The sequence below is a fragment of the Lepidochelys kempii genome, chromosome 4 (assembly GCF_965140265.1).
Source record: "Lepidochelys kempii isolate rLepKem1 chromosome 4, rLepKem1.hap2, whole genome shotgun sequence".
NCBI classification, from domain to species: Eukaryota; Metazoa; Chordata; order Testudines; family Cheloniidae; genus Lepidochelys; species Lepidochelys kempii.
Genome location: NC_133259.1, coordinates 5,027,317 through 5,045,637, shown reverse-complemented (window position 1 = coordinate 5,045,637; position 18,321 = coordinate 5,027,317). Strand labels below are relative to the sequence as shown.

The 18,321-nt window shown below is 42.6% G+C and overlaps 1 protein-coding gene across 30 annotated transcripts in view; it reads right to left on the bottom strand.

Moving 5' to 3' along the window:
- Window positions 1–18,321, bottom strand: part of ADGRL3 (adhesion G protein-coupled receptor L3) — an 809,498-nt gene that overhangs the window by 455,525 nt on the left and 335,652 nt on the right. For all 30 annotated transcript variants that reach the window (XM_073340228.1, XM_073340229.1, XM_073340219.1 and 27 more), the window contains one exon: window positions 6,729–6,942. In XM_073340228.1, coding sequence (XP_073196329.1) covers window positions 6,729–6,942 — 214 coding nt within the window. The remainder of the gene's footprint in view (window positions 1–6,728; window positions 6,943–18,321) is intronic.

The window sequence follows — 18,321 nt, the reverse complement described above, 5'->3', positions numbered from 1 at the left end:
ATAACCCCATGTTCCCAGCCACAAAATTAATTTAAACAAACAGAGAAGAAAGGAACAGACTCACTTGGATGGTTTTTGAGTAATTTTTATAATCTACCATAAATCTGATCACACAACCTGTTTCACACACTTACACTTCTGTAACACACACACCCTTGCTTCCACAACCAACCCACAGAAATAACGTAATACATATGAAATTGGGCACACAGAGCTGCTGATTAAGAATCAACTGTGGTCATACAGCTACTAGCAAACCAACAGTGGGACTGTGTATTTATTAATTCAGGTTTCCGAGTAGCAGCCTAGTTAGTCTGTATTCGCAAAGAGAAAAGGAGGACTTGTGGCACCTTAGAGACTAACAAATTTATTTGAGCATAAGCATCATGAGCTACAGCTCACTTCATCGGATGCATTCAGTGTATATAAATCTCCCCACTGTATTTTCCACTGAATGCATCCGATGAAGTGAGCTGTAGCTCACGAAAGCTTTATGCTCAAATAAATTTGTTAGTCTCTAAGGTGCCACAAGTCCTCCTTTTCTTTTTATTAATTCAGTGACTGAGAATGAGATGTGTGTGTCATGTATGTTAATCTCCTTTCCACATGCAGATTGCATTGCACACGATTCACTGTCATGAGGAATTTGGTTTCCAGTCCTTTTGTTATTATTGTTGTTGTTAATATTATTATTACTAGTAAAGCCAAACTCATGGAATTAAAATCTGCATTCATTTGTGAATCCAGCATAAAAACTGCTGAACTGATGAATGTTGCACTTGGGGCACTGGTCATAAGCAATCACCTGTCAACATATAGATGCTTTTTAGGACAAAATGGCAATGTTAGAGCTGCTGCATTTCCCATTCTGTCAGCTCATCTTGTGCAAATCTTATTCTCCGAGGTTCAGCTGTAAACGTGTATTCTGAGCTGAACACTTGTGGACTGTTTGTTCGGTCATGTAATGGTTTTCTTTTAACACTGTTTCAGCTGTTTGAATTAATGGAGATTTTAAAAAATAATAATGGTATAAAAATGCCAACCATTTTTTCTGCTCCTGAAATGAAAACTATGTTTTGGTTATTTTTGTGGAATTCAGAGGTGGCTCGTTAATACTGTGACTTTGCAATTCTTGACAAAAAGTCCATTACAATTGTCCAACAGTTCAAATGGAATAAGTGGCTATACTTTATTGAGTCTCCCATTGTCTTCAATGGGCTTTGGCCAGATCCCATGGACATCGTTATTTAGTAGGGTTCCCTGTATCCATTTTACCTTCCTCACTCTAACCAAAGTACCCTGCCTATAATGACCACATCATCACCTGCACGATTGAGAAGGATAGGGAATCAGCACAAGTCTTCTGCTAACCCAATGAGTTTTTGCTAAGCAACTTGGATCAGGTGGAGGCAACAAGAGCTAGAGATTAGTCATTAAAATAGGGGTTTCTTAAAGCCCACAGACACACCATTATCTCACAAGGTCCTGGCACTGACTCCTATGGCTAACATTTCATTCAGATTTGCAGCATGCTGGGCAGCCACTAGGCCTTCTTCATATACTTTGGGGAAAAGGCTGGCACATGATGGACACCACCAGATACAAAACAAATCTGCTTCTGGCCCTAAGGGGGCAGAATGTTTTTTTTATTCTGCCTGCACTCAGCGGATTAAGGGCTTCTATTTGAAGGCATTAATGTCCTCAACAAGAGAATTATCGTAATTCCACTACAATCCCACCACAACCAAGCAACCGGCTGCTGTGATGTTGTAGCCATTGCTCTTTATTTTAAGAGGCAATGTAATGAACACATTTCCACAGATAGCTCCAACAAAAATCTGCACTTGAGGGTTTGATTTAAACATACAGGAATTCTGAGTCAAAAGGACTTACTTTCTACATGCAACAACAACAGCAGTTGTCCAGAGAGACCACTCAGTTGGTATTTTCAACTTTATACCCCCAACATTGAACCATTCTAAGTAAAGCTAAAAAAATACCACATTAATGTGTCAAATACAAATGTAAACTATTTTTTTCATGTGGCTTAATTCAGTGGAAGAGAAGGACAGAAATGTCTTACAATCAATTATAAAACACTCCACCAAAATATAACGATACCTTAATCATTAAGGGCTACATAAATGTTGTCATGACTTCAATGAGCATTCTTTATCTAAGTTGATATTGTTAATATCACACAATGCTGATTTTATTACATCTTAATCAATAATAAACTGGATTTAATAATTCTGTGTGTAGGTATGAAGGGAAATACATTGAATGTGATTAATTGAACAGGAACAAGCATTTGTGAATCCTTCACAAACATTTTGAGTGCCAGCAAAAATCCTGAAATGTTTAGCAGTTAACAATTGCTTTTCATAACCATGTTGGATTACATTTTTGGACCCAGGTCCTGCAAACAAACTCCTACAATAAACTCCATGTAGGTGGACACCTCCTGGTGAAATTGCACACACTCAGGATTGGCACTTAAAGTTTAGCTGATACAGTACACGTGACTCCTATCTCAGCCCTGGTCTATACTATGAGTTTAGGTCGAATTTAGCAGCATTAGATTGATTTAACCCTGCACCCGTCCACACAACAAAGTCATTTTTGTCAACTTAATGGGCTCTTCAAATTGATATCTGTATTCCTCCCCGACAAGGGGATTAGCACTGAAATTGATATCGGCGGGTCAAATTTGGGTTAGTGTGGATGCAATTCGATGGTATTGGCCTCCGGGAGCTATCCCAGAGTGCTCCACTGTGACCGCTCTGGACAGCACTTTCAACTTAGATGCACTAACTAGGTACACAGGAAAAGCACTATAAACTTTTGAATTTCATTTCCTGTTTGGCCAGTGTGGTGAGTTCATCAGCAGAGGTGACAATGCAGAGCTCATCAGCAGAGGTGACCATGCAGTCCCAGAATCACAAAAGAGCTCCAGCATGGACCGAACATGGAGGTACTGGATCCAATCGCTGTATGGGGAGACGAATCCGTGCTAACAGAACTCCGTTCCAAAAGACGAAATGCCAAAATATTTGAAAAAATCTCCAAGGGCATGAAGGACAGAGGCTATCACAGGGACCTGCAGCAGTGCCACGTGAAACTTAAGGAGCTCAGCAAGCCTACCAAAAAACCACAGAGGCAAACACCCGCTCGGGGTCAGAGCCCCAGCCATGCCGCTTCTATGATGAGCTGCATGCAATTCTAGGGCGTGCCCCTACAACTACCCCACACCTGTACGTGGACTCCTGCAAGGGAGTCTCACGCAACAGGGATGAGGATTTTGGGGACGAGGAAGATGATGAAGAGGAGGCTGAAGATAGCGCACACCAGGCAAGTGAAGAAACCGTTCTCCCCGACAACCACACACTGTTTTTCACCCTGGATCTAGTACCCTCCCAACCTGGGCTCCCGGACCTTGAAGGCAGAGAAGGCACCTCTGGTGAGTGTACCTTTGTATATATAATACACGGTTTAAAAGCAAGCGTGTTTAATGATTAATTTGCCCTGAAGACTTGGGATGCATTCGCAGCCAGTACAGCTACTGGAAAAGTCTGTTAACGTGTCTGGGGATGGAGCGGAAATCCTCCAGGGACATCTCAAGGAAGGTCTCCTGGAGGTACTCCCAAAGCCTTTGCAAAAGGTTTCTGGGGAGGTCAGCCTTATTGCGTCCTCCATAGTAGGACACTTTACCACTGCAGGCCAGTAGCATGTAGTCTGGAATCATTGCATAAGAAAGCATAACAGGGTGTGGTCCCAGTGTTTGCTGGCATTCAAGCAACATCCATCCTTTATCTCTCCGTGTTCTCCTCAGGAGAGTAATATCTTTCATGATCACCTGGTTGTAATAGGGGAATTTTATTAAGGGGACATTCAGAGGTGGCCGTTCCTGCTGGGCTGTTTGCCTGTGGCTGAAAAAAAATCATCCCCGCTGTTAGCCATGCGGTGTGGGGAGGGGTGAAGCGATCACTGCAGAGAATTTTACTGCGGGGGGGGGGGGGGGATAGTTGGGTTTGTGCTGCACCCAACCACTCCACCCCAGAGGACTACCCAAGCAACAGAAGGCTGGCATTCAATAAGTTTTGAAGTGCAGTGTGGCCTTGTCCTTCCCTCCTCCCCCACTTCACCTGGTGCTTCCCTCCTCCCCCACCCCTCCCTGGCTACCTTGACAGTTATCCCCCTATTTGTGTGATGAATTGATAAAGAATGCATGAATTTGAAACAACAATGACTTTATTGCCTCTGCAAGCAGTGATCGAAGGGGGGAGGCGAGGATGGTTGGCTTACAGGGAAGTAGAGTGAACCAAGGGGGCAGATTTTCATCAAGGAGAAACAAACAGAACTGTCACACCGTAGCCTGGTCAGCCATGAAACTGGTTTTCAAAGCTTCTCTGATGTGCAGTGTGCCCTCCTGTGCTCTTCTAACCACCCTGGTGTCTGGCTGCGCGTAATCAGCAGCCAGGCGATTTGCCTCAACTTCCCACCCCACCATAAACGGCTCTCCCTTACGCTCACAGATATTGTGGAGCACACAGCAAGCAGTAATAACAATGGGAATATTGGTTTTGCTGAGGTCTGAGTCAGTAAACTGCGCCAGCGTGCTTTTAAACATCCAAATGCACATTCTACCACCATTCTGCACTTGCTCAGCCTGTAGTTGAACAGCTCCTGACTACTGTCCAGGCTGCCTGTGTACGGCTTCATGAGCCATGGCATTAAGGGGTAGGCTGGGTCCCCAAAGATAACTATAGGCATTTCAACATCCCCAATGGTTATTTTCTGGTCTGGAAAGTAAGTCCCTTGCTGCAGCTGTTCATACAGACCAGAGTTCCTGAAGATGCGAGCATCATGTACCTTTCCCGGCCATCCCACGTTGATGTTGGTGAAACTTCCCTTGTGATCCAGCAGTGCTCGCAGCACCATTGAAAAGTACCCCTTTTGGTTTATGTACTGGCTGCCTTGGTGATCCGGTGCCAAGATAGGGATGTGCCTTCCATCTATTGCCCCACCCAGTTAGGGAATCGCACTGCAGCAAAGCCATCCACTATGACCTGCACATTTCCCAGACTCATTACCCTTGATAGCAGCAGCTCAGTGATTATGTTGGCTACTTGGATCACAGCAGCTCCACAGTAGATTTGCCCACTCCAAATTGATTCCTGACTGACTGGTAGCTGTCTGCCATTTCAAGCTTCCAGAGGACTATCACCACTCACTTGTGAACTGTGAGGGCTGCTCTCATCTTGGTACTCTTGCGCTTCAGAGCAGGGGAAAGCAAGTCACAAAGTTCCACGAAAGTGCCCTTACGCATGCAAAAGTTTCTCAGCCACTGGGAATCATCCCAGACCTGCAACACTATGCGGTCCCAACAGTCTGTGCTTGTTTCACAGGCCCAGAATCGGTGTTCAATGGCATGAGCCTGCCCCATTGCCACCAGGATGGCCAAATTGCCGGGACCCATGCATTGAGAGAAGTCTGTGTCCATGTCCTCATCACTCTCATCACCGCGCTGCCATTGCCTCCTCACCTGCTTTTGCAGGTTCTGGTTCTGCATATACTGCATGATAATGCGCGAGGTGTTTACAATGCTCATAACTGCCACGGTGATCTGAGCAGGCTCCATGCTTGCCGCAGCATGGCGTCTACAGGAGAGCAGAGTTGCAGGGGAAGTCGTGGTTAGATGACCAGTTTTGCAGACCTACTGCACCGTAGGCTGCCAGGAAACAGCAGATGAGCGGGCTGCATACTTGCCGTGATACGGTGAGACAAGAGCAGCCGAGCAGAGTTGCAGCGGTAGCGGCCCTGCGAGACCACCAGGAGAGCAGAGTGCCAGCGGAAGTGATGGATGACGAGGGTCATATAGAGGACCTGCGAGGTGGCTTCATAGCATCAGGAGAGCAGAAGAGCAGTGGATGACGACGATGGTTAGCAGTCCTACTGCACCGTCTGCTGAAAGCAGTATGGCGCCTGCACGGAAAAAAGGCACGAAACGAATCTCTGCCGTTGCTTTCGCGGGCGACTGATGACATGTGCCCAAAACCACCTGTGACAATGTTTTTGCCCCATCAGGCATTGGGAGCTTAACCCAGAATTCCAATGGGCCACGGAGACTGTGGGAACTGTGGGATAGCTACCCACAGTGCAACGCTCCGAAAGTCGACGCTAGCCTCAGTACTGTGGAAGCACTCCGCCGACGTAATGCACTTAGTGCATTAGTGTGGGGACACACACAACCGACTGCATAAAATCGCTTTCTAAAAATCCATAAAAGCATAAATCAAGTCATCTTGCATGGGATTTTAGCTTTTGTATCAATCTAATGACCATGGCAAACTGCAAGCAATCAACAGTGTGTATTGATTAAATCAGCTTTACAACCTTTCTGTATGACAACAGCACAAGAGAAGGGAAAGGATTTTTGTTATATAACAAATGTCTCAATATTCATGCATTTTGGACACAAAATCAAGGCACAGGAAGAGACAGAATTAGAGTGACCTACCAATAGTAACAAATATTAGCTGTAGCATGTCTCTTTTTATCCTAGTATACTATGGAACATGCTCATTTCACAGCCTGTGACCATTCCACTGTACCCACACACACAAACTCCCCGTACCTGTATAATCTCTTGCAAACACACAGCAATGCATACATACATATTGGATTAAATCAAACATCCAACAAGCAAAGCATGTTAAATACCATACCTTTGAGTCATAATCTTATAGGCATCTGGCAGATAACAGCGGATATTCTCCATCTGAGCAGGATCAGAGTCACAGATTTTATCATCAGTCCTACCATAGTTGGCACTTTCAATCATGATGACATCTGTTCCCGGGCAGCGAAGTTCTATTGGATAGCTCTCACAGGACAGTTCCCGTCGGACCACGGCCATAGGAACAGGGGCACGACTGAAAGCTAGAGAGGATAAAACAAAGCATTTATCTTTAGCATGGAGAATAGGATTAAAAGCAGGAACACTGCCTTTTTTACTGTTTTTGTACCGTATATTCAGACCTTTTCTAAAGGGTTTGGCTCTGGGTGATACTCACACTTGACTACCCTTGCAGTGTGGATAGAACACTGGACAGGGACTGAGGAGACCTGGGTACTATTCCTGACTCTACCATGGACCTGCTGGGTGACCATGGACAAGTCACTTCATCTCTCTGTACCTCAGTTTCCCCACCTGTAAAAAGGGGTGATGACACTGACTTCCTTTGAGGTCTCCTGATTGAAAAGTGCTACAAAAGAGCTAGATATTATATTATTTCCTTCAGTATTACACCATGGGGATGTTCTGTTTTGTTTTTAAACAAATAGCCTTCACAAGTTACAAGAACTTTAAACATAAAATTATTTTATTATTGCGTTCTATGTGAAAAGCTTCACAGAGTTACCAAGTTCCACATTTCTTTATTGTTCTCGATTAAGGGGGGAAATTATCTTTTGGATGAGACTTCAAATGCCAGGGTTCAGTGTGCTCTGTCTCTCTTGCATAGGGTGACCAGATTGCAACTGTGAAAAATCAGGACGGCGGTGGGAGGTAATAGGTGCCTATATAAGAAAAAGTCCCAAAAAATGGGACCGTCCCTATCAAAATGGGACATCTGGTCATCCTACTCTTGCATGACACTCTTTGTGAGGGCACATGGGTTTGCCAGTGCTCGTGGATAACATTTCCCTAATGACCTCCCTCAGTTTTACCAGTGGCTTCAACGGAAACAGAGTTAGGCCAATGCTGAGTACTTTTCAAAATCACACACCCACACACACCACTCAAAATCAGCCCTGGAACCGCATCTCTGTACACCTGAATTTGGTCCAGGTCCTTCAAACGTTCCTAGAAATCTGAGTAATTTTTATATGTGGATAACTATGAAATGTATGGGAATGCAATTTGCAGTATACTTCATCTTTGATCCTGGTCCATTGGAATACATCACATGACATACCCTTTGTGTCAAGTCACACTGAATTTCTCCTATATTCTTGATCTGACTGAGTTTCTCCCATATGATCAGGAGCCTGCTTAGCAGAAGCCATTTCTTCTGGCTTTAATCAGTAAAAGAAGGGTCCTCTGATCCAGCCATGGAAAATATATTTTCTCCCTGTCCTCGCCCCTGAGTCTGAGTGACTGATTGGCAAGCAGCATCCAAGCAAATTATATTCATTTCTGTATAGTGTTCTATCAGTGCACACTGCCTTGTCATTCATTTGTACTTTGGCTCCAGTAAATATATTCTGGCATTTAGACGTTGGTAAGGATTACCCTGAGATCAGAGTTTTGTTGTTGTATCAGAGCTGTGGTATAATCCTTGTGAACTGCTGAAAGAGGACTATGCACTCCTTCTCTAATTCCCCCACTTAGTATTATTTCATGTTTTCACTCATAAAGTAAATGTATCCCAGTTTTACACAAGGAACATTCTTTCCCAGAGATCAGAATTCTATTGTTTCCTTGATGTCTCTGTTGCACCTATGGTTGCCAACCCTCCAGGATTGTCCTGGAATCTCCAGGAATACAAAATTAATCTTTCATTAAAGATTATATCATGTGTTGAAACCTCCAGGAATACGTCCAACCAAAATTAGCAACCCGAGTTTCACCGAAGAGTTCAACTCAACCATAGAAGGCAGGGGGGACGGGAACCATGTTTGCTCACGTCCTGCCAACCCAGGTGAACTCCTTCTCACACGCAAAAAACTTGCAACTCCATTTTAAAGTACATTTGGAAGGGTTTGCACAGCCCCAATTACAAAGGTAATAGGTCTGAAAGTTCACCCTGCTTTGTGGAACACTGAGCTAAAAAGTGACCAGGGAAGTATTCTTGTTTGCACATATTTTCTTTGGTGTTGGCCCCTTTCAAAGGCAGCCAGCTTTTGGGGAAGAGCGGTGCAAATTCTCACTGAAGCAATTTTTCTACCAATCACTGACTTTCTGAGCAGAATGGTGGCTTTTAGCACAGAGATAGGGCCGACTTCATCCCCTCCTAGTGTCAAGTCCTCAGAGAACTCTTATTAGCTGCCAGAGATAGTGGCAAGATGAAGAGTCCAACCAACGTCTGCTGTTTTTGGCTGAGTTTTGGAGCTTTGTTTGTTGGCTGGCTCCTCTGGCAATCTGGATTTTCTCTTAGGGCAGACAGTAGCCATCTGTGTTTTACACACAACAAAGAGGAAGTCTGCAACAAAGAGGAACTTTTCGGTCATTGTTTGCCCCACTTTGGGGGGTTTTGGCACATACATGGATCTCAACAGCTTGAGAGACATGGTCTAAGTACCTCTTACACCTTGTAGCCGCCTCAATATATATGAGCTCTAAATCTAATACTTTCCGAAGTAGGTTTCTGCTTTTGATTTCTATACTTGATCTGAGTTGTTAGGTTGTTTTATTTATTTAAGCAAATCTACGCCTGCAAATTAATTGGACTTCAAAATGAAGCTGCTAGAGAACACCAAATTTACACAAACAAAAATTAACCACTCTGTTGTTCACTTGTACAAATCTGATGCATTTGTCGAGTGGCAAACTTGAGCATATATTGTTGAACATCATTCATAACACAACTGGTGTAAATTGAAGATTGGTAGTTATTACTAATAATAATGGTTTTGTTAGAATATATATTTAACTGAGGGATTTCAGTCTGACCCGATTGCTCTAATCTCAAATTGACACTACAGAAGTTGACTCTACAGACAGTAACAGTTCAATATTTGGGGTTCATGCTGCAGAATTTGATTTTGCAATTACTGTGAACGTACAGAGGATTAATAAAAGCAGTATGCATGTTTTTCAATGAGGTGTGAGAGTACATTTCAGTTTCTTACCTCTACTGTAAGATACACAAGGAAGATGGAGTCTGTACGCCATTGATCTGCTGAACACTCAAAGTTAATCTCCAAATACAGAGCTTCCAAAGAAACATTTATGGCTTATTTCCCATTAAGGGACAACAAAAGCGCATGCTGTCCTAGCACATGCTGTGCCAGACTCAAACATGAGCAGACATTATTTTCAATGTACTGGAAAACAGTATTCTGACATAGGCTACTCAAACAATAACGTCCCAGGGACATGAGTGCCGGTCCTCAAAAAGACAACGCTAACATAGAGATACCACATGCGCTGCGCAACAATAGTCATGTTCTAAGTCGAGTGTGAGGAAATATCTAAGGCACTGTAGATAATTATTTTCTCTTTATTGAAAAGAAAAGGTAAATATCTCAGATACCACAGTGTGATAACCAAAGGCTGCTGTCTATATTTTATGGAAACCTCTGTTAATTGCCCTTTCCTGCTTCCTCCAAATATTAGTGTAGTGCATATCATGTTCATCTTTCATGATGGCTGCAGTAAATATTTCAAGTGTTTGATATTTTGAGGTCCTTTTAAGCAAATCTATTATTATTATTTAATGTTTTGGTCCTACATAATAACCTCACTTAAGCAATTTCCCTTGATTTCTCTATGAATTGCAAAAATTTCTGCTATGAAATCACACATGTCGAAGTCCAAACATGAAGGATAACACTCATTACAAGCATCCCATAGTTTGATTTATAGAAATGCTTTTTCTTAAAAAAAAAGCTGCCTATCCATATACTATAGGCTCCTTTGATATAACTTTAAAAATATACCCTCGTTGTGCAGCAGTAGTTAGTACAACCTACCACCAGTGAGCCAGGCAATTTCAGAACAAGGCCTCCCCTGCCGCCTTTGAATAACAATCTTTACAATCTCCATCTCACACACAGATCCTTACTGTGGTTCCTAAACAAGTGACCTGGTTGTCCATATGTGGGGCAGACAATTGTCCATTTGCAGGAACCATCCAGGGGCGCACACAGTCTAAGTGGGGTAAAGTGCTTTATTTCAGACAAAGTCAGGAATGACACAGACTCAACATGACTCCTAGATGTTGTGAGAACTTCCAAAAACTCTGAAATGCCTCCTGCCACACTGATTTTCAAAATAGCTCAGTACCCAACTGCTCCTACTGAAATCAAGTGCCTTATTCAGGAGCCTAAATGCAGATGCAGGAATCACTTATTTTTCAAAATCTTGACCTAAAAGATATGAGGTGCAAAAATCAATGGTAAGAGGCTAGTGTCTCTTCACATCCGAATGATAGAGCTATCCTATTATCCTTTGCTTAATGTCAGTAACCTTGCTTATTGGCTAGCACTCCGTAAGAACAGTTGCACGTTGTTTTACTCAAAACTGCTGAAGGCAGATGTGGTGACTATTTTACTTTTGAAACGACATCTAGGACAACCCGCGATGGAACCTCATGCTGCTGAAATTACACAGGGCCAAGCGGTAACTGAGGGTGAGATGGTAACAGGTAATGACAGGATTTATCTAGGCAATTCAGAATTTCTTCTTCTTTGTTAATTTCTAGAGTTGGAAAATTAAACAAGTCATCAGAAGCTTTTGCTTTCCTCCTGACCCCTTCACTTTTGACCTCAAAACATAATTGCCTCTTGTCATGCCTGCAGGGCATCCATCAGCTCATAGTTATTACTGCTGCACTTAATCAAATGCTAAAATATCCTTTAAATTACATGTATTCTTGCTTGCTACAGACTTGTTGAGCTTCATTACAGTTAGAAACATGATGGCAGCAGATGTACTGTTAAAGAAATTGTGGATTGATGTTTTTAATTGGAATTCATGTGTAATTTCCCCTGAAAAAGTATTGCAGTCTAGATTTTCAGAGTGCATTTTAAGTGTTCACATTGGGACAATGATGCAGAAAAATGCACATGCAAAGAAATAATAATTTTCAGTAATTCTAGGCAGGTAAAATATGGGAACTGCCCCATTAAATACCTTACTGCTCCCAATTTCAAGTGCAATGCGTCATTTTGCCCCTACAAATTCAGGGATATGTTTTTGTGTTTGCAATTTCTCACTAGCCAACATCCCCATATTAGGCCTTTATTCAGAAAAAAAAAAAATCTATTCAGGAAGGCTGCTTAAGTATGCGCTTAACTTCAAATCACTGAAGACACTGGGCCTTAAGCACTTACTTAAAGTTAAGCGTAGGCTTAAGTGATTTTCTAAATTGAGGCCTTGCTTAGAATACTTGCCTCTTTCTATTTAAAACAAAGTATTATTAGTGCCCTGATTTGCAGTAGGTAAACACACACCTAAACGCTTCTTTTTCCCCTCTGGCCTTTACCATCAAGAAGAAGAATAGTGCAAAGTGAAAATTCATTTAAAGATATTACTGCAAATGTTTATTTAACTGAAAAGGATTCTCCCCTTTCCAAATCCCCTTTAATTACACATATTCATTCTGGTTCGTCAAACCTCTTTCTCTGAAATGCTTGTTATTTCAAAGTGGCTGAAAAACTAACTCATGACTGGAATATGAGGATAGAAATCTCTCCCTTTGTCTCACTACATAGACTGAAAATATTTAATAGTTAGGAATTGTGCATCCTTTTCTGATTATGTTACTGCTGAGGGATAGGGAAAAAAACAAACTACATTGTTCCCAGAACAGGAAAGGGTTAAAGATCTGGCCTGCCTCTGTGACACCAATATCATTATCAGGGTCCTTTGCAATGTGGAATTTCTGTATAAAGGCCATGATTCACCATGGCATTAGTCTAATTTAACACTGGTATGCTTCCACTGATGGAGCTATGCTGGCATAAAACCAGAGTAACAAAGTAGTAAATCATGCCCCCTACATTCATCTTTAACTCTAGTAGCCAGCAAGATAGTGCCTGACAGAAGCTCATAGATATTCAAGTTGGAGTCTGTAATGAGATAGTGATCTGAACGATGCATTTCTAAAGTCTGCTGTCTTAGGAGCCACGAGGGCTAGGCATTGACGTTGTATACTACTGGGAAGCCGGGCACGTGTACTAGGGGTGGTTGAATGGTCTTGTGCTGATGGCACTTGATTTCAGCGTGGCCAAAAACCATGAGATTGGCTTAAAAATCATGAGGTTAGAAAACCAAAAGGGTTTTATTTACTATCTGATTTCTGAAACTCTGTGTTTCACCCAGGTGATATTTTTGGGCTTTTCAGGGCTAGAAAAAAAAATTTTAATTGACACTGAGATTGTCACCAAATCACTTGCCTCCAAGAGCTGGGGATTTAAGTAAAGCACCAAGCAGCAGACAACTCAGGGTAAAATTGCAAAATTCAGCAAGGAGATCTAGGTTTGATTCAAACTCTATCTCAGGTTTCCTGGATGATCTTGGACAAGTCAATTAATCTCTCTGTGCCTCAGTTCCCTTTCTGTAAAATGGAAATTATAATACTTCCTTTTTCCTTCTCTTTGCCTGCCTTGTCTATTTAGGCCCTGACTCAGGAAAGCTCTTAAGGACATGCTTAAGTCCATCCCTTTTCAGAAAATTACTTCAATGGGACATAAGCAGCTTATGGTTAAAGATAAAAGTACTTATATGCTTTCCTGAATTGGGCCCTTAGATTGTAAGTTCTTCTTCTTCCTACGTATATATACAGCAGCCAGCAAAACAGGGCCTCAATATCAGTTAGATCTGGCAGGTGTATTTTAATATAAATAATGGTACTAAAAGGGTTCAAAGTCTGTTCATGAGACAACAGACCTTAGAGTTTTCATTGGCTACTCAGATATCAAAATTTTGTCCAGGAGCGTCTGTGTGCACTGGTCCCATGTCCTGGACTTAGACCAGTGCAATTTTCAGTCCCAGCTGTTACTGGAATGTAAATCATGTGAAACTCAGCTAGTGTTTCTGTGCCCTGCTAAAATGGACCCAGGCTGCTTCCCTGTTAGTGTCAATCAACCACATTCTGTTCTCATTAACTGAGCTGCAGTAGTCTGAGGTGATATTGACTTTCCTGCTGTTCTACTGGAATTAAAAGGAGGTCTCTATTAGAGTCTGGCTGGGGACTCTAACCTAGCCCCGAGAGCCCTACTCTTTTACAGCCCTAACCCTAGTGCCGAGAACCTATCCTTTGCAGCCCTAACCATAACCTGGCCAGTTGGAGCTGCCAGAGGTACGCCAAACAAGAAACAGCTACAAGGACCTTAGTTCTAACAGCAACTTCCATCTAAGTTCCTTTTATATAGACTATGGTGCCATTAGCAGCTTCAGCTATCCCATTAGAAAACTCAAGTGACCCTCACTGGGGATTCACTCCCAGACTATGCAAGTGGGAAATAATAAAGGTCCCTGCATGGCCATGCTGGAGTGTTTGAACTATACAGTTCCCTTATGTTGGAGAAGGGGCACATGAGCAGAGTGCGGTGAACACAACCTGGGGCAGTGGCTGGACTCCAATCAGGCTTCAGAAGCTTGAAACACGCCAGGGATCCAGAGGCTTGAATTCCCCCTACAGCAGTCTTAGTGAGTGGCCACGAAGGGGTGCCTGCTCAGATGCGTGACATAGAAAGAAATTGTTACAGCACACCAGCGACATAGCCGGGGTTGAGTTTTTACAGGCATCATAGCACAGGAAAGGTTCAAGGAAGGATTGGAAGGAGGACAATGAGGTGGCTTTTCAGAAGTTTTTCAGTCACAAAAATTGTGGTTGCAACAATCCAGCCTTAGGCTCAGGTCCAGAAAAGCAATTAAGCACATGCTTAACTGAGTTCCATTTAAATCAACCGCACTGCTCATGTACTTATAGCTAGGCATATGCCTAACTGTTTTGCAAGATCAGGGCCTTAAACATCATTAAAGTCAGAACCAGCTTAGTAGTTCAATCACAAACCAAAGAGACTTTGGATTGAACCCTCAACATACAACTTCAGATTCTACATTTTAGGTCTCAGTTTAGCAAGGTATCTGAGCACGTACTTAACTTTAAGCATAGGAGTGGTCCCACTCACTTACGACAATAGTCAGGAAGTTAAAAGGTCTTTGTGACAGAGAAGTGTTCCTGCAGCATCTGAAAAGATGGCCACACAGCGACACATGGATGCAGATACTACACAATGAGGAAGGTTTCATGCTCCCAAGTTCAATGACAAAGTGTCTGACTTTCTGACTCACATGGTGGTGGAAAGAGTGAATAGAAAAAAGTTGCAAAATGATCAATTCTTAACAAGACAATGGAGTCTTGAAACAGACTTTTCTTTCCTAAGACTGCCTGAAATATCTAAGGTAGAACATTGAAAATTTCCATGAGTCTGAAACGGCACCTAGGAGAGGTCTCCAGAGAGCTTTTTAGAAGCCAGTCCATGCACTGAAGATTTACATCTAGGGTTTATGTACTTTTTCTGAATTGGCAAAGAAGTACAGGGGTAGCTTTTTAAAAATCTATGTGGACCTAACAGACAGCTTGGGGAGAGGGAAGAAATTGTTGAGTGCAAATCAAGGGAGAGATTACAGTCAGAGTTTTGTTTTAGTAATGAGCAATGCTCTGCATAATTCAAAAGATTTTTAATTTGTTGTTGTGTGATATATAGAGAGAATGGCTTTAGCATGTGAATTGTTTTCTCACCCATTGTTTATCACGTACAGTAGCTCTTCCTTATTGAAGATGCAATGAATTCTAAGTGACAGGCACCAATACCGAGGGAAGCTTGTTGAAAGGAAGCCCAGTTTAATCACAGATATTTATCAGTAGTTTTGCTCTCTAATAGGGTTAGCTAATGAGCTACGATAATGCAAAATCTGTTAGCTAACCTCTAAATTGGGTTCGGTTACTTAACCTTTGACGTGAGCCTCGTGCAATATAAAACAAAGGAGAAAATGTGTATAGATTGTCAGATCTGTCCTCTATTCCTCTACCAATCCCTTTCCCTGCCTTCTCTTACCTGTCCTTTCATTTTCCTTGGACTGTAACATCAGAATGAGTACAAAACCAGGCTCATGCACTTGAACACGGAGCCAAGTGAAAGTTATCTAAGGCCTGGATGCCGCAAGCACTTATTGCCATATGTATTGCTCATTACCGTGATTAGTCCACGTAGATAGATTTCACCTTCAGCATGTGTATGTTTGTGGCTTTGCAGCAGGCTCACGTTCTGTTAAGGTTTTGGACTATAAAGGAGTTGTTTCTATTTGCATTTCTATTCACCTTTAAGTTAAAAATAAATGTGTTTAAAGATATCGGTTCTGTATATACACGCTCCCATAGACACACACTGCTTGAAAGACATACTTCATCTTCAATTAGCATGAATCCATACACAGAGTATGCAACCTAAACAAATTTCTATTATGAGTCCTTAATGGATGCATGGTTTGGTTGTTTGTATTACTAATATGTTACTGACTCTCACAATACATTACAACCTCTGGCACCAGGATCTGTTGGAGTCCTAAGATCCAGAATGGAGCTTTAGTCAAAACATCAGCAAAGGCTGATAACCCATTCATTACCAATGTGTACCCTATCCAGAGTTAGCAATTTTAAAATTACAGCTTTACCATTCTAGAAGAGGGACAGCGTGGGTGAGGTAATGTTTTTTGCTGGACCAACCTCTGTTGATTGAAGAGACAAGCATTGCCACTACACAGACCTGAAGAAGAGCTCTATGCAGCTTGAAAGCTTGTTTTTTGCACCAACACAAGTTGGTCCAGTAAAGATATCATCTCACCCACCTTATCTCTCTAATATCCTGGAACCAACATGGCTACAACACTGCAAACATTCTAGTGGATACAGTTGCCTTATAGTGGCATTGATAAGTCATTATTAATGTAAAATTAAACCAGGCTACTTCTTTCACTTTTCTCTAATGCCAAAGTGCTCCAGATCTTGAGAGTCACAACGAATAAGAGCACTCAAAACTAACCTTGTAAATCTCTCATAAGGTGTGGTTCCTCTGAAATCAAAATATATACTTTGGCTCTTTTGCTTTGAATCAATGAACAGGGCTTCATAGCCCTTTGTTCCTCTGCACATCAAGGAGCTGTGATTGATTCCTGCAGTTGCCCATGAGAAAGAGAACCAAACAGCTTGCTTCTAGTAATGCTAGACAGGGAGAAGATGATCAGATTCCTGTGCTGTAAAAGACAAGCAGCTAAGAAGAACCCAGAACATATCACTGCAGTTCAGCAAACGGAGACTTCAGAAGAAGCATAAATCTGTTAATAATATTGTCACACAATCAACTCTGAAATGTTTACTTCGTGTAACAGACACTGTAAGCAATGAGGATTTAGGGATCCAGTGACTCTGGATCAATAATGCTATATAGTTAATGTATAGATTTAGGCAATAAAGACACTGCAGCAGGTCTGTGTCTTGCTGGGATATCATCATGCCTTGGGCAAGTTCGGCATTACGCCAAAAGCTGAGCACAGCAATGTGACAGCCCAAACATCACGCACCCTAGAGCAGCTGAGTGTGATTACTCTACAGCACATTCTAAAACCAGCTACTCTGGATGGATTATTTGATTTGTAACAGTGTAAGAGAGGTCAGAATCTGACTCTTTGAATATGAACTCTTTGAGCAGAGACTGTGGGCCTATGCTATGTATCTAGAATGGGAGTGTTTTACATCCATTTTGCAGAAGAGTAAATGATTACACAAGGTGCATGGCAAGAGAGGATCAGGCCCTTTCACTTCTGTCTGTGAGTTGTCATGTACTCATGTGATGTTCCATAAATAATTATAATTAGAAAATGGCCCTGTGTGAATATTATAGCAATGAAAAAAGGGTTATCAGTCGCTTATGTCCCTTTGTGTGCAAAAGGAGTAGGGCTGCCAAATTTCTAATCACACAGAACTGAACACCCTTTCCCCACCCTTCTGCCGCACCCCTTCTCTGAGGCACCGATCTCACTCACTCCACCCCCCCACACACTTGGCTGGGGCAGGGGGTTGGGGTGCGGGAGGGGTTTCGGGGTGCAGGCTCTGGCTGGCTGCTCCTGGAAGTGGCTGGCATGTCCAGCTCCTAGGAGGAGGCATGGCCAGGGCGTGCGGAGCCCCCGTGGCCACCCCTGCTGCTGCCGACCGGACTTTTAGCTGTGCTGACCAGGGCCACCAGCGTCCCTTTTCGACCAGGCATTCCTGTCAAAAACCGGACGCTTGGCAACCCTCAAAAGGAGTTACATTAGGTTAAAAAGAAAGAACTGACCTAAAATGAAACAAAACGTTTCAAACACAAGCACCTTTTTACACCTTAATCACAGTCATGGAAATGTAGGGCAGAGTGGTATCTCAAGAGGTCGTCTTGTCGACCCCCCTGCTCTGAGGCAAGATTAAGCAGATCCAGACCATTCCTGACAGGAGGTTATCTAACCTGCTGTTAAAAATTTCCAGTAAGGGGGATTCCACAACCCTTCGAGGTATTCTGCTCCAGTGCTGAACTACCCTTATAGTTAGAAAG